General features: G+C 41.9%; 1 protein-coding gene across 4 annotated transcripts in view; it reads right to left on the bottom strand.

The window, feature by feature from the left end:
* Positions 1-17,165, bottom strand: part of Sncaip (synuclein alpha interacting protein) — a 138,226-nt gene that overhangs the window by 10,286 nt on the left and 110,775 nt on the right. For all 4 annotated transcript variants that reach the window (XM_055622661.1, XM_055622662.1, XM_055622659.1 and 1 more), the window contains exons 7-8: positions 9,367-9,492; positions 5,209-5,378 (exon numbers count right to left, since the gene is read on the bottom strand). In XM_055622661.1, the coding sequence (XP_055478636.1) occupies positions 5,209-5,378; positions 9,367-9,492 (296 nt within the window). The remainder of the gene's footprint in view (positions 1-5,208; positions 5,379-9,366; positions 9,493-17,165) is intronic.

Here is a 17,165-nt window from a genome sequence, read left to right as displayed (position 1 = left end):
TATGTGTAATACATTCTAATTTGTGTTTGTATGTGTGTGTGTGTGTGTGTGTGTGTGTGTGAATGTGCATGTGGAGACCAGGAGTTGGTGTTGAATGTCTTCCTTAGTTGCTCTCCACCTTATTTTTTGAGACAGTGTTTCTCATTAAACTTGGAGCTCATGGTTGAGCTTGAGTGGCTGGTCAGCCCCAGGGACCTTCCTGACTCTGCCTTAGAACACCATCTTCATGTTTGCAAGCTGTAAGCCAGCTGCAGTTCTAAGAAGTTTTTCTCCTTCTCCACCAACAGAACAAAAATCTTGAAGGATGTATTTCACAATGATAGTGATTTCTAAACTACAGTGCTTGTTTGCCTACTTTTGAGACAGAGTTACTCTATGTGGTACAGATGGCTTGGAACTCACTTTGTAGATCAGAATGGCCTTGAACCCACAGAGCTCTGCCTATGTCTGCCTCCTTAATGCTGGGATTAAAGATGTAAGAAACTGCCTAGGTATTGTTTGAGATTTAAAAAGCATTAATAACAGTTTGGTAATCATAAAATATAAATAAACCCAACACAAAATAAGTACTTGTACTTTGAGTAACAACTACCTTTGTACTCTCTTATATAAAGGAAAAATAATGCATAGAAACACTCCATTTCCTCTGGACATAAGAATACATATAACAGAATGAGCTTTAAAGTTAAGATAATAGGCTAAAAGTCACAACTATAGGAAGAAAAATTATTTAGAAATTATATATTAAGTATTATAGAAATTGGTATAAGCTAATCAAATTTACTTTTTAATTTATATATTTATTTTTTGAGACAGGGTCTCATTCTGGGGTGGCTTGGGGCTCCTCATTTAGACTGGGCTGGCCTTGAACTCATAGAGCTCCTTCTGTCTCAGCCTTCTAAGTACTGGGATTAAAGCAAACTGACTCTTATTCTACAGGAATGAGAAGCAATCACTGAACACAGTAAGCAATATTAATACAGTTCCCCAAGAATGTTGATCCTTGTCCAGATTCCCAGAAGACCTAAACATGTCATGATACATGGCAAAAAGTAAGTGACATTGAGTACAGCCGATGATAAAATATGAATTTCACATGGATGATAGTCTGCCCCACTCATATAAGCCTTACACAACGGAAAAGAGGTTAGAAGTATGGGAAGGACTTGACCCTGCTGCTGATGTCAGACCGCAAGAAAGAAGATTATGGGCTGCAGGATGCAGCTTCGGGTGATCCCATCTAGTGTCCAGAAAGACAACGGGAACCTAGTCATTCAAATGCAAAAGGGCAATTCTGTAACCATCTGAAGGAGCAGAACATACACAATCAATCTGCGTCCTAGGAAAATGGCCTGCCAACACCTGGATCTTAGTGTGGAAAGATGTTCACTGACCTCCTCACCTATAAAAATATAAGGCAAACTTGTCCTATGATAAGTCACTAACTAAGTGATAATTTGTTATAAGCAACAGGAAACTAATACAGTTAGCATAAAAATGATAACAGCTCTCATGGGCCATGGCACAGAACTAAATGGAGGGGTTCTAAGTGGTCTTACAATGGCTACCTTATCTTAGGTGTGGAGTAGAGGAAGCCCTGAATTCTTGCAGAATACTGCTGCAGATACTCAACCACTATATCTATCTAAAAGTACTTCTGTGAAGTCAGATAGATCCTGATAGCGTCTTTCACAAGTCCTGGCATCTTTGTTTTTCTCAGAAGCAGACAACATTATTTCTAACAATCCTTCCCCTGAACCTGTACCCTCATTTCATCTCACCTAGGCTGCCAAACTCAACTGATTCAAACTTTGTCATGGGGCTGGACAGGTGGCTTGGAGGCTAAGAGCATTTGCTATTTTTTTTTTTTTTTTAGAAGACCTGGTTCGATTCCCAGCACCTACCCTGGGTCACTCAGAACAGCTTGTAATTCCAGTTCCAGGGGATCTAACGCCTCTTCTGGTCTCCATGGTAACCTTCACACACACAGTGCAGATACACACTCAGGCCCACCCACATACACATGAGCTAAAGAACCAAAATAAATCTAAGACAGCAACATTAAAAACAAAAACACAGAGTTGTCTAAAGCAGGACCTAGCAACCTGTTAATTCACCAGATAGCCCAGAGTTTAGGCTTTTGAGTCACTAGCTTTCAGAACAACTGTTCAGCTCTGTCCTTGTGGCATTCCTTTAACCTTGCAAAACATACAGATGAATGTGTGTGGCTGTGTTCCAACCAAACTACTTACAAAAATAGGTCGTGAATGGGGATTTGCTCAGTTTACTATTCGCTGACACTGGCTTAAAATAAGATTAAAACCCTTGCATGCCAAATGTGTGTGTGTGTGTATGCATGTGTATATATGTGTGCGTGCGTGTGCGTGTGTGTGTGCGTGTGCATGTGTGTGTGTGTGTGTTATTTTAAGAGACAGTGGTAGGAGGTGAAATGATAGTTCAGCAGTTAAGAGCACTAAGCACTCTTCCAAAGGACCCATGTTTGAAGCATGGCACCCACACGGCGGCTCATAACCATGCACAAGTCCAGCTCCAGGGATCCAGTGACCTTTTCTTCAAGCACCAGGCATGCTCATGGTACACTGATGTCTGTGCTGACAAAACACTTATACACAGAAAATAAAATAAAAGAAAATAAATTTGTAAAAGCAAACAGAGCCTGAGAAAGAGAAAACACCCTGAGCACGTAAGTGAGCGAGTGGGCTGGGGAGAAGATGCACCTTCAAAGCCATGCTGAGTTTTGAGAAAAAAAAAATACAGTGAGGCCCTAAGACAGGTAGAAGAAGATTATAGAAGTTAACTTGAAAAAGATTTATTGTAGGTGTCTTCTGGGAATTATGACCCTATTCAAAAAATCTGTGGTTGAAATCACAGAAACAATGAGGACACTATTGTTTTCTAGATTTGAAGGAAGCTTCCAGAAAGGATCAATCAGCCTTAACCACAGAGACAAAACTGTATTTTCGTACTGTGTCAGTGTGCCAGGATTGCTGTAAGAGCATCACAAACCTGGTGGCTTAAACAACAGGAGATTTTAAAACGACTTGTTGTTTTTATCTTATGTGTATGTGTGAGTACTTACATGTATATATGTGTACCACATGTGTGCCTTGCTCCCCCCAGAGAGGTCAAAAGAGGGTGCCCGGTCACTTGGCACAAGAGTTATAGGTGGTTGTGAACCGCATGATACAGGTGTTGGGAATGGTCTTCTGCAAGAGAAGCATGTGCTTTTAACCACTGAGCGATCTTTCCAGCCCCAGAGAACAGCAATTTATCACCTCACAGTGTGGGAGTTTGAGATGAAGCTGTCAGCCATGTTGTTTCCTTCTGAGGACATGATGGTCTCTATCCTGTGCCTGTCTCCTAGGGTTTAGTTTTTACTGGCAAACTCTAGTTTCATGGTTTGTAGATATTTCCCTATGAACACTGCCTTCATGTTTACACAATGAACCCTCTGTCTCCATTATTTATAGGGATACTAACTCAGAGTCACTGAGTTAGGACTCACCCTCATGACCCCACTTGGACATAGTAGCAATCTTCTGTGAATATCTGATTTCCAAATAAGGAAATATTATTCCTACACTGAAATATTCCTGGTGAAGACTGAAATCAGTTCAAAATACACATGTGCAACTAAGAGGGACTTTAGAAGAGTTGAAGTTTGCCATTTCTAGACAGTAACAATGGTTATAAGGCGTTAGGAAGAGGAGAAGAAGAAGAGGAGGAAGAGCAGGAGGAGGAGGAGGAGGAGAAGGAGGAGAAGGAGCAGCAGCAGCAGCAGCAGCAGCACTCATGACAGTCTGTCCCCAGAGCTCACAGCAGGCAAAGCTCAGGTGTTTTCCAGCCTTTTAAATTATTTCCCATCCTGCCTCGTCTGTTACCAATGTCCACAGCCCAAAGGACATGGATCTCTGTGTCTGTATCATGGAACTTCTCTATAGACTTCTGGGTTTGCTTATTTCACTGCAGTACACAGTACATGAAAGACCAGTGCCCACAAGAGCACTTCACATATTTTCTCTTGACCTCACTTCCAGAAGACCCTGGTTTGATTTCCAGTGTCCATGAAGTAGTTTATAACTGTCTGTAACTCTAGTTCTAGAAGATGTGATGACACCATCTTCTGGCCTCTGTGGGCAACGGGCACAGACATGGAGCACAGACAAACATGGACACAAGGCATTCATTCACATAAAAGAAAAGGAATTTTTTAAAAACTAGAGTAGATTTATTGCCCACTATACTGCACTGTACTGTATTATACATGGTTATATATTATACTATAAATACCACTATTAAATATATTTGAATATGCAAATATATCTTTAAAATAAGACTTTATCTTTTTCTTCTAAAATTTAGTTTAATGTTCAAAGATTTTTTTTCTTCTAGTCTGTCAAACTCTTTGGAATCCTGATTCCTACGATCAAGGAAATTTCTTCAATATGGTAGCTGTTATTTGATCTGCAAGATTTCTAAGAGCTGGCATTGGTTCCTCAGGCAAACTCCTTAATTCCTTCTGGAATCCTACCCAAAGGACTTGTATCCTTCCCATCTACTTTTATTTTGTGGTCACCTTTCCAACATGCTTCCCTGTCACCCTACGGACAATGTGTGCTAGTTTAGCAATCAGCCGAGGAAAGAATTGACTTTAAGAAGTCACATTTGTATTCTGAAATCTAATGAAAACTCTGCTTCACTTCTTTCCCAATAAATTTACTGCTGATGGGTATTAAGACACTTAATCTGTATTTTCCCCCAAACACATTTTCCCTGCCAAGAAAACTGAAATGGGGGCCATCTTTAGCCTTTTCCTCTTTCACACTCTTCATGATTCCCTAAACTAAGGATGAAAGGCCAGGGATGCGGCCTGCAAGCTGCCCACACCCGGTGCAACAGGTCCCTGAGGCGACCTAAATGCAGGTACTCACACCCTCTCTGCAAGGACTGGAGCTCCCTGTTGATGACCTTGCTCTGCGCTTTGTGGTTTAATATCATTTTGCCTCTCTAGAGCTGTTATGTTCAGCATGAGCACAGTCTTTGTGCACCTAGGCTGGAGGAAGGAAAGACGAGAATGCCTCCAGATGCCCTTTATAACTGGGAGGGAGCTCATCAAAGGCCTTGGCTGAGAACTAAGCCCAACAAACACAAGTCAGACTGTGCACTGGAAATCAAGTGGCCACTTACTCCTTCAGCTGCTTGGTCAACTTTACGACTTGTGAGGCCAGTGACATGCAGGTCTCTACAACCACTAGGTACCGGGAGCACAGGGTGTGTCCGTGTCGCTCAGCACTCTGGGAGGGCTTTTCCCCAGCATGGTTCTGTATAGTGACGTTTGCTCCATACTCCACCAGAGTCTGTCAGAAAATACAAACACATGTGATTATATATCAGGACTTTATTTACTAAACAGATGGTGTGTGTTCGTGTGTGTATATGTGTATATGCAGAGTCCAGAAGAGGGCATCAGATTCCTTAGAGCTGAAGTCATAGATGGTTGGGGATTGCTTAGTGTGGGTGCTGGGAATCAAACTTGGGACCTCTGGAAGAATAGCAAGTACGCTTAATGGTTGAACCATCTGTCTAGCCCCAGAATTTTCTTTTAAACATTGTATTAAGACAAGGGAATACTAATAAGCAACTAAAAACAAAGAAATAATGAAATCTGCAGGCAAATCATGGGAACTAGGAAAGATCATCCCGAGTGTGGTATCCCAGAAGGAGAAAGACACACATGGTATATACTCACTTATAAGTGAATACTAGACATATAATATAGGATAAACATACTAAAATCTGTATACCTAAAGAAGCTAAGCTAGAAGGAGGACCCGGGGTAAGATGCTCAATCCTCATTCAGAAAGGCAAATGGGATGGACATTGGAAGAGGGTGAAAACAAGGAATAAGACAGGAGCCTATCACAGAGGGGCTCTGAAAGACTCTACCCAGCAGGGTACCAAAGCAGATGCTGAGGCTCATAGCCAAACTATGGGCAGCGTGTAGGAAATCTTTTGAAAGAAAGGGGAGATAGAAAGACCTGGAGGGGACAGGAGTTCCACAAGGAGAGTAACAGAACCAAAAAATCTGGTCCCAGGGGTCTTATCTGAGACTGATACTCCAACAAAGAACCATGCAAGGAGATAATCTAGAAACCCTGCACAGATGTAGCCCATGGCAGCTCAGTGTCCAAGTGGTTTCTCTAGTAAGGGGAGCAGGGGCTGTCTTTGACATGTACTCAGTGGCTGGTTCTTTGATCACCTCCCCTTGAGAGGTGGGGCAGCCTTTCCAGGCCGAAGAAGAACACAATGCAGCCAGTCCTGATGAGACCTGATAAGCTAGGGTCATATGGAAGGGGAGGAGGACCTCCCCTATCAGTGGACTTGGAGAGGGGCATGGGAGGAGAATAGGAAGGGAGGGTGGGATTGGGAGGAGACGAGGGAGGGGGCTGTCGTTGGGAAACAAAGTGAATAAATTGTGATAATTAAAAAAATTTAAAAATTAAAAAAGACTATTACAGAATGCTGGGTAGAAGTTTTCTCTCCTTATTATAAAACCAGTGATCAGAGCCCATGGTGTTGGATGGGAATCACCAGCTCAGAGAGAAGCATCCCTAGTAATCTTTCTAGCAGATAGCAGAGGCTTCCCTCAGAGGCAACAAGACAGGACCAAACTGTTACTACGACTCCCTCCCCCACCTGTAGCCTACAGTGAGGAGGTCCACCAAACCCTTTCTTTTATGAGATGCGCAGTGCAGTGTTTGTGGTGTTTTGCCATTTTGATGGTTGGACTTCCAAAGGGAAGCATTCATAAAGTCAGATATGCTTGTAAAGGTGCGGAGAGTGGAGGCCTGTCTACCTGTTCGTATTCTCTTGGGTAACTGGTTTTGGGATAACACTTGCTAAGGTCTTGCCAGGCCTACCTAATCAGGAGGAAAATACGTGGACGGAGATAGTACACTGCAACAGTTCTCAACCTGTGGGTCACGACCCTCTGTGGGGGAGGGGAGTGTCAAACAATTCTTAAACTGGGCTTGCCTAAGACCATTGAAAAATACAGATATTTACAATTCAGTAGCAAAATTACAGTTACAAAGTAGCAATGGAAATCATTTCATGGCTGGGGGTCACCACAACGTGAGGAGCTGTTACTAAGGGGTCTCAGGGTTAGGAAGGTGGAGAGACACTGGTATCGTGGCGTGGGGAGGCTGTGAAGCAGCTCACTGGGGCTGTTGGCAAAGACAGAGAGCCACTGATAGACTCTGCAGCAAAGAGCTTGGTGTGAACCTGTCCCTTTCCCAAGGGAGAAGGTTCCCTAGAGTAGTACACGGCAGGTGCAGCAGAAGCAACTGTATGGGGTAAAAAAGGCAAGTTTGAGCCAGATCTCTCATGCCATATGCCAATGGAGATACCTCAGGGGATCTCCAAGTCAAACACAACACTGAGGAGACCCACATGAAGAGGTCTTCCAAGGAGGCCATGGCCTTTCCCAGCCAGGTAAGAGGACATTCGAATTTCTCTCTTTGTGTCTTCTCTTTGTTTCTGACAGTGCAGCTGAAATGGGGGCCGGTGGGACCACACAAGGTATGATAAAGGCTAATTAGTCATGCTCGTTCTGGGTCTCTCATTGATGTTAGGAGTAGGGAGGAGAAGAGCAACATTTGACTCAGACCTAATATTGAGGTTTAAAACTGTTTTTGGAGTAAAATTTAATAGCCAAAGGCAAGGAGAGAAGTCATGGCATTTGGCCAAAGTATCATAAAGAGAGGAAAGGGATTTTTCACGGAGCATGTCTGAAATCAGTGACCTAAAACCATGGAAAGGGTTTCAAATTAATACTGTGATGTCATTAGAGTCTGCAAGGAGGCTGTCACATGAATATTAATGACCTGCTGATTCCTGACATATTCCTTGATGACATGATGATACTGAAAACTTCAGCTTATTTTGGTAGTCATGATTCCCCACCCCCGCCCTCACAAAACCGGGCTTGTGTTTAACAGCATAGGCTGCTAGACTCAGAGGTCATTAGAGAGCTTCATTTTCCTTTTAGCTTATGATTGCTTACCATGAAAGGTCAGCTTTCCGTAAAGCCACTTCCTCCCCCTTCTCAGGGTGTCACAGAGACCCTGTCAGTAAGAAGCTCCAAGAGACTCAGTATAAACACACACTGCTGTTCCTGCCCTTGACTCTGATCCCTGTAGTTTGCTCTTTGCTTTCCTCCCGCAGTTCTTTTCTTGCCCCATAAGGCTCCTTACTTTCTCCAGTCTCTCATTATTATTATTTTTTAATCTCACACACAGTGGATAGATCCTGCCTGAGTTATCCAAGTTTCCATGGTGCCTGGTGCCAAAAACATCACCAGTGTGAAGTGGAGTGATGAGAGCCTTGGAAGGACAGACTATGTCTCTTCATCTATTAAAAAGGAAATATCTAACATTTAAATAGAAATAGGAACGTCACCTGTGTTTCTTCAGGCCTCAGTGACTTATTAGCTTATGAAATGTTTACTTCAGGATTATTAAGCATTGTTTCATCAAATGACAAGAGCCATCTTTTTAAACAAATCTTCACTCAGCTGTCTTTCTTCCACAGAAAAACATTACCATTCTTTTAATCATTTTGCAAATACTGGTAGGAAATGTGACTTTCTCTCCATTCCACACTTCCATACTTTTCATCGCTCACACGATTGTCAAACCTGATAGGAGGACATCCAGATATTCTGAATAGTCCCTCTTTAGTTAGCTCTCCAAAGAGCAGATACGTGAATGCAGTCCTTTAGAGAGCTTTCTGGCTTTCTTGGCTTTTTTTTCTTTTACCAATCTCTTTACTTCTCTATTCACGGCTTTGCCATACATTCTCGTGCGATTTTCTGAGCAGCTGGCTCTCACTCCCCAGTGCTCTGTCTCAGAGGTAGTCTTCCTGCAGAGGCCCAATGCCCACCTTACACTTGGGAGCTAACTTGGGCCAGTGACCACATTTTCTCCCTTCCCCTGTGGCTCTGCTTAATGATCTCTACTTGTCATTTTGCATGGAGAACATGAGACTGTTGGGAAGGCATGTTAAACTAAGAGTCTGAGGTTTTGAGGCCCTTCGGTGCAACCAAGGGCTATGAAGGCTCTGCCTGGTCTGCTGAAGGCCCAGGGGACCAATAGCTTAGACTTTCGAACTCCTGGCTTTTTGAATGCATTTGTGAAGCTCAGTCCTACCACAAAGAAAGGTAACCGCAGGGCTCCTACTGTCCAGCTTACTACCCCTGTTCTCTAATACAAAAGCTGATTTAACTCTCCCTTTCCCTGTGTTATTTCTCAACACACACCCCCCTTCCTGACTGAGAAGCAGCACCTGTATGCATCCAAGGTAGCCATGCTGTGAGGCTACATGAACAGCGCTGTTTCCTTCCTGGTCCACTTCATCCAGTGAGATGCCTTGTTCTTGCATGAACTGGAGAAGCCACAAAAGAATCTTTTCCTATAGACACAAAAGAACTTGGAATTAGTGGACTATTGTGCAGAGAAGTCGAATATAAAGACAGAAGGAAACAGCATATAATCCATGAGCAGTGTGCAACATCAAATATTGCTTATCATATTAAAAGAAGATCCCATTTAGTATGCACTGAAAAGCTGTGGGTCTGGCTGAAATGAGAACGAGGATCACACAGAGGATTTATGTTACAAAGGAAAAAAAAAGATTCTGTCCCTGAAGTTATACTGCTAGACAGATCTGAAGTTGGAACCAGGTTTTTTTATTTCAAGTCTCTTAAGGCAACACTTTCTATTAAGCTGGCCACAGGCGTCAAGCTGCTTTTCTCAAGCCTTTATACTACTGAGACAACTCGATATACTTTTAAATTTATCTTCCTAATCCATGGCCCCCTAATCCTGAACATCCTGCAGTCCGAAGACTGAACATGAATCAACACAGTAAGCTGTCGAGCACAAGATAACCTCAATGAGATAAAGCAGGAACTTCTTGTTTCTGTCTCTGACCAAAAGCTGTTGGTATTTTTAAAATATTTTTTTTTCTTCATGCTAAAGAGAAGGGACCAAAGGCACAGAGACCAAATCTTTCAAAAGCAAAGCCATAGAGCAAGCAACCAGGATGTTTCACCATAATCTGTTTGTAGTTTACCCACTGAGTGTTTTGTGGTATTTTCATGCTATGGCTTTTGGAGAAAGCAAGGAGATGGGATTTCACTGTTATAAATAGAAAAATTAAGTATAAAGTTAGAAAAAAATGAGGGTGGTAAAAGCAACAGCACGAAGCTTAGCGGGTGGAATGTGACATTTAAAAAGATGATCATGTGTTTGAAACAGCCTTGAACTTCTTTCTTCTTAACCTTTTAAAGGATTTTCCCCCAACCCCCTCTGGTTATTTGCTCAGACTGGTCATGAACTTTTTATACTTTTTTTTGGGATTAAATTTGCCGTCATCTTCTGAACATGCCAGCTAATCTGCTAAGGGAATGTTGGATCCAAACAGCTAACTCCTGTCATGTTTTCCTCCCTGCTGGTGAAGAGGGCACTGTTTACAAAGGTATCTGAGACACGGGGGCAGATGGAACATTTGTGCCTCACACTGTCCAAGTGAGCAAGCTGGAGCAAGACCCTTCAAGATGAAAATAAGGGAAATGCAGCTGATCCCTATATCTGAGCAAGAATGCACAGGATCAGGATGAATACTAGCTGCAGATGCAGGTGAACATTTTAGATGTTCAAAGGAGGTCTTCAAGGGTCCCCAGAAAATGAGGTGAGGCTGAACCTGGAGACTCAGGATCAGAATTAGAAACTAGAGAAGAAAATCTTGGATAGGCTTAATTTTCTTCTTCAAAGGCCAACATAGAAAAAAATTAGAGCTGATGTTGGGACTGGAATGGGCAATATTTTTGTGTGCTTGGGTCAGTAAAAATTGCTGCCTTACTTTTCCTAGTTAACTAGGGGTAAAATATTGGATTTCGTTTACTTGGAAACAAGTTATCATGCTATGCAATCCTAGTTCTTTAAAAACTTCAGTAAGGGGACAAGGGAGATGCTCAGGTGACCACTATTTTTGCAGATCCAGGTTTGATTCCCAGCACCCACACTGAGTGGTTTACAATGGCCCATAACTCCACCTTCAGGAGATCTGACACCATCTTCTTGCTTCCTTGGGCATGATAGTTCACATGTCTCTACCTCTACAAACACATCCATGATACACATCTTTAAAAACTGTTGATGGATTGGGGCTTGGGAGGCAAGGCAGGTGGATCTCTATGAGTTCAAGGCCATCCTGGTCTACATAGCAAGTTCGATGACAGCCAAGGCTACATGGAGAAACCCTGTTTCCATAAAAAAGAAAAAAAAAACATCAAAGCAACAACAAAAACAAAGTCACAATGAGTAGAAGTGTATCAGGATTAAAAACACCACCATCTGGTATTCTGTCAAGGGCTAAGACCTAAGGAAACTCCAAGAGGGAAGACTGCAGGGTCTCCACAGATGAGAAAGACAGCCTCTACAAACACAGAATAAGACCTCTTCAATAGGTTATTTTCAAAGTTGAGGTGACTTGGTTTATTCCATGATAATAAGCCTGGACTCTCCAAACTGCATATTGGAGGACATTTTGGGAAATCATCTAACTCAATCTTGTTTTATAAATCAGAAAACTGTTAAGTGTTTTAGTTAGAGTTACTATTGTTGAGTTAAAACACCGTGATCAAAAGTAGGTTGGGGACACTTTCACATCACAGTCCATCACTGAGGAAGTCAGCCCAGGAATCCAGGGTGGTAGCTGATGCAGAGGCCATGGAGGGGTGTTGCTTATTGGCTTGCTCACCATGGCTCACTCAACCTGCTTTCTTATAGAATCCAGGACCACCAGCCACAGTGGGAGGGGCTCTCCCCCATCAACCACTAACTGAGAAAATGTCCTACAGCCAGATGCTACGGAGGCATTTTCTCAGTTGAGGTTCCTTCCTCTCAGATGCCAAGTTGACATAAAACTATCCAGGACAGTGAAGAATGTTGTCTGATTTCCACTGGCTTCCTTTTGCAAAACAGTTCACGATATTTTGAAATGTCCTGTTTGTAAAATATCTTCTTATGCAAATTTTCGTAGTTTTCAGATCTAACTGAGTGTTCTGGTGGGTGTGTTTATTCTACTGGCACAGACACACGCTTTACTAAAATCACAGGGTTTTGATTTTAGTAGCTGTCCACAATAGAATACTACTTTTTTTTTGTATCTAGGAATTATCCTAGAAATGTGAAAATGTGGAGAAAAATCTAGGGCCCTTGGCAAGAGGCCAGGTAATCTGGAAGTACAGGACACTCTAGGGCTATGTGAGAAAAGAAAGTTGCATAGCTCCAGAGTGCTGTGAGCCAGCACCAGCTGAACCGTTACAATGGCCACTCATCTTTTCTTGTAGTGGCTGTTGGAGACCTTACCTAAGACACATGGAAGAAACACTTTTACTGCCTTACAACAATCTTTCGCCTGGCACTCCAAGTTCTGGTTTGTGTTTTCTGTACTACAGTTCTTTCATATGAAACAAAATAAAAGACCACAAGAATGGAACAAGAGGTGTTGAGGAAAGAGGAGGGGGGACAAAGGTCACATGTGACAGGAGAGTGGAATGCAAGATACTGGGTAAGTTGGCTTAAGGGAAGTGTGGGATGGGGGAAGGGGTGGAAAAAGAAACAACAAATGTAATTTTTTTTTAAAGGCACCATATAAAATCTAATCGTTAAAAGCTAATAAAAACTAAAAATAGATACAATGTGAAGAAGATAAGGCAATGGCCTGTTTACTCATATATTGTAAAGAAATAAAAATCTTTCCTGTCATACCATTTGGATGGGTATTGCCCAAAGAGTCTGTATGAGTGGTTTTCTGATGACATACATTTAGGATTTCAAGACAGATGTGAAGACGGCTTTCATATAAGACTGTGAAGACCCATTATGAGAGAAATTGGACTCTGATTCTGGGGCACAGAGAGATGTAGAGTCCTAGAATGAAATGGTGACTTATTTGACAGGTACATCAAAACACAAGCAGGAGAGAATGACCACTTATCTAATTAAGAAGGTCCTCATTGATGAGTACATGGGCTAGATACATGTTTGATGATGTCTACCTCCACTCCTAGTCCTTTTTCTCCCTCCTTTCCTCTCTTCCATCCATTTATCTGTGTGTGTCTCTCTATGTGTCTGTATGCATTTCTCTCTCTTCTCTCCCCCCTCCCTTCTCTGTGTGTGTATTGCTTTCCTCTTCTCTCACAAGAGGAAATGAAGGAAGAGTGCAATGTCAGATTTTTATTTTTGCTAAGTATTGCTTTCAGAGACCATTAAAAGCAGTCTCATGGCTAGAGAAGCTTGTTTATGTTATTTCTATTTTGAAGAATAACTTTCCAGTATAAAGTCTGTCCCCCCAATCCATCAATGCACCCACACATCCAGCCACCCACACATCTATGTATGCATTCAGCTTACATCCATGGACCAAGAACTTTTCTCGTATACTGATTTTCTCTTTTGAGGATTTTTCTGGTCTTTGGATAACCTGTTTTAACATTGCATTTTAAGTGTTCCCAAAGGCAATGCAAGCTCTTTAAAGAGGCAATTAATACACGTGATTTATAAGATGTACTGAACAAAGTCTAATAAAAGTTTAATTGGAATGTATGTCACAGTTTTATTGCTGGTATCAATAAAATCTCTCCAGCTTGTGGTGCAACCAGAAGGAGTCAGCTTTGTTTACAACAATAAATCATCAAACAAAATACAATAAAATTTCAGAGATTCATCCTATTTCTCAAGATGTTAAAGTGTAAAATTGGTCTTCAATAATTTTACATCATTTACTGTAAGGTAAATGTAAGATACAGAGATGGCAAGACATGGGGGGAAAGATGCAAGTAAGAATTGATTAAGTATATCAAGGCTAAAACAAATTCTTAGTAAGTTTGTCTCATACTTTACTTAAACTAAGATAAGTAAATAAATTACACAGATAGCAATAAAATCAACAAACTGTAGGATGTCCTGTTGTCTAACAGCCACCATTTATCTAGTGCGAACACTGGGCTGGGCAGCGTGGTTTCCCTCATTAAGTCCTCAGAACACCTGCAAGCTCTGGTTTAATTACACCTTTTCAAGACCAGAGCTTGGAGTGTAGACTGATCAAAGCGGTTTTTGTTTTTTTCCTGCCAACTGTGGTGGTATACATCCATAATCCTAGGTCTTGGGAAGCTAAAATGGGAGGACCCCAAGCTCTCCATTAGTCTATGCTATACAGCAAGACTCTTAGACAAAAACAAACAAACAAACAAACAAACAAACAAACCAAAAGACAAAACAAAAAAATTACAAATTGCAAAACAGAACAAAAACAGAACACAAATTGATTTTTCTACTCTTCTTTCATCTCCAACATCACACTTCCGGTTTGGTTACTTATTTCTGTCCCATGACTGTGAAATAATAGCCAGTGAAACAATAATGTCCAGGAGGAAATATTTCTCTTATTAAAGTGAATCACAGACCAGCAGCAGGGCACGTAAAAGCATCCTTGTCATCAGCATGCCCTTTGCTGCCTGTGGACATTTGCAGGATTCTGTGAGCAAGAAAAGTCTTGCTTCAAAAGAGAGCCCTTGAAAAATACCAAACCTTCTCAGGACCAAAATTTAAAATGAAGACTAGTCACAGTGCACAGGAGCCCAGCATTACGAAGGTAGGTTGTTTTTGTAGACTGTTCTGACCAAGTGTCCCATGAAAGACTCAGAAAACAGAGGACTCGGTGATGTGATGTCACACATCTCACGGCCCTGCCCCCTGGACAAGTACCAAGGCGGTCTGGGCTGACACCTCCCACGGCGGCTTCAGGGAGGGTATCTGCTGGGACAGCCTGGGTACAATAACTTGAGCCTTCGTGTTTGGATAAAATGTTCAAGCCACATAGACCTGGCTTTGACTCAACACAGTTCTATCTCAGTTGTCTTGCCAGCAGCTTCTGCATCGGGGAGGCCGAACAGGCCTACGGAAGGAAACTCCGGCCTGCTCCTCCAGTCCCCCCAAGGCTTTCACCTTCCTGCTCCCTGTGGTAGCTAATTCTGCTAGGGATAGCAAGGCCGTGAAATAATTGCACCCTCTGAGACTTCAAGTGTCAAGATGAGGAAAATCAATTCCTATCACCCAAAGATCTATCACTCCAGGAGTCCGCGAAAACTGCTGGCCGCCCTGTGGCACTCGAGTCTTTAAAAGGTAATTTTTACAAGAAAAAGGACACAAATTGGGAGTCAACCGGAGCCCGTTCTTTACGGATCTATAGGAGGGCAGAGAGCAAGTAGAGGAAGCAGAGAGCAATTTTCCTTGGTTGGTCCTATCCTTTTGAAGGTATTTACTCTAGAAACAAAATCAGAACATACTCTAGTGCCTGCCTGGCAGAGAAAGACTTGCATGTGCTGAATCCATTAGAAAACTGTTCAATAACAATCGTCCTTGTGGAAATATTAGCCTTGTAATGGTTCCAAGTTCAGCCACTCTGCAGGTTATCTGTTACATAAGTGGCTGTGGCAGATGGAGGATGACACTGGACAGAACTGGCAGATCAAATGTACTTCTGCTTTTTCCATGGGGTAGACTGTTCTCAGGAGGGGACTTCTTGGATGGCCTCCCTTAAATCTGCATTTGATGCCATAAAAATGCATCTCATCCTTGAACAAACTCAGGATGAATACCAGCGTGAAGTCAATGCTTGACAAGTCTCTTCGGCTAGACACCGGACTCCACGTTCCCCTAGATTTCAGCTCAGTAAGCAGCAGCTCCTATGGCCATCCCACAAGGGGCACTTCCTTTTGTTCTATTCCAGCAGCTTAAGAATTTTGAGAAACATGCTGTGAGACTTGAATAAAGGAACTGGCATCTAACTGACATTTCCCTGAAGAATGCTTGACGCCCAATCATTTGCCCAGAGTCTTTCTTCCCTGCTTTCCTGGAGCCAGCTCTGCAGCCTTTCCACAAACACCCCATAGGCCCAATTAGGCTTTGAATGAGCAAATGAAATCAGAGCCGTAGAGCCATTGATCACACAGTTTAATAAACTTGCGCAGTAGCAAAAATGACTTACGGAGATTAGTAGTGGTCAAATACTTGAGAGATTTTGAAAAACTTCTATTCTCCTCTCCAGTAAATGCACAGTAATAACATATTCTTAGTAAGTGTGTAATCATTGTCACTGATTGATTTTATGACAGTGTGGGGGGAGTAGGAAATACAGTGTAAAAAATGATATAATTCTAATATCTTAAAGATAGAGACTTATTCAAAATTTCAATGTTCTTCCTACTTTTGAATTAATTTTTTTAATTCCATGAATTTAAATAGTTTCAGTGGCCTGTATGAGGTACTCCAACTCTCACCATGTTAAGTGAAATCATAGAAAATTATTTTCTGCTCTATCAGTGGCATTATAATAATCTGTACAAGCCATTGGTACAGATAGGGACAAAGTACCTCCCCTGAAGATACGGGGCTGAAAATGCATTTAACTTTCCTTCTTCAGTTTCTTTATCTTTTGGAATAAGCAAGATCTTATAGGATTGATCTGAGAACAAGAACATTTATGTAAGATCCAGTGGCATGGAGCTTGGTACACAAAGGAAACATCAAGCGTGTGCCTGGCAGACAAAAGACGTGAGTGTGTGTGTGTGTGTGTGTGTGTGTGTGTGTGTGTTCATATGCTTTCCTTCTTTTATTCTTTCTTGCTTTCTCTAAGTTTGTATATGTATTATATCAACTGAAATTGCTTTGGTACAGAATAAACTTTCAGTTAGTATGATCACTACAAAAGAAAGACCAATGCAATGATAGTATACACTTCTAATCTAATCTCAGGAGGCAGAGGCAGGAAGATCATTGAGACCTGCCCATGGTGAGGTCCAAGACCTTCTAGACTACATGGAGAGAGACCCTATCTCACAAAGCAAATAACAGCACAAAAAGGGAAGAAAGACTATGGTAATATTTTCTGGCCTTTTGGGAAATGTGATTGGTATGCTGAAAAGGAAAGAAAGAAGGAAAGAAGGAAAGAAGGAAAGAAGGAAAGAAGGAAAGAAAGAAAGAAAGAAAGAAAGAAAGAAAGAAAGAAAGAAAGAA

Source organism: Psammomys obesus, unplaced genomic scaffold (assembly GCF_907164565.1).
Source record: "Psammomys obesus unplaced genomic scaffold, mPsaObe1.curated_primary_1811, whole genome shotgun sequence".
Taxonomy (NCBI): Eukaryota; Metazoa; Chordata; class Mammalia; order Rodentia; family Muridae; genus Psammomys; species Psammomys obesus.
This window is presented reverse-complemented; position numbering and strand designations above follow the sequence as displayed.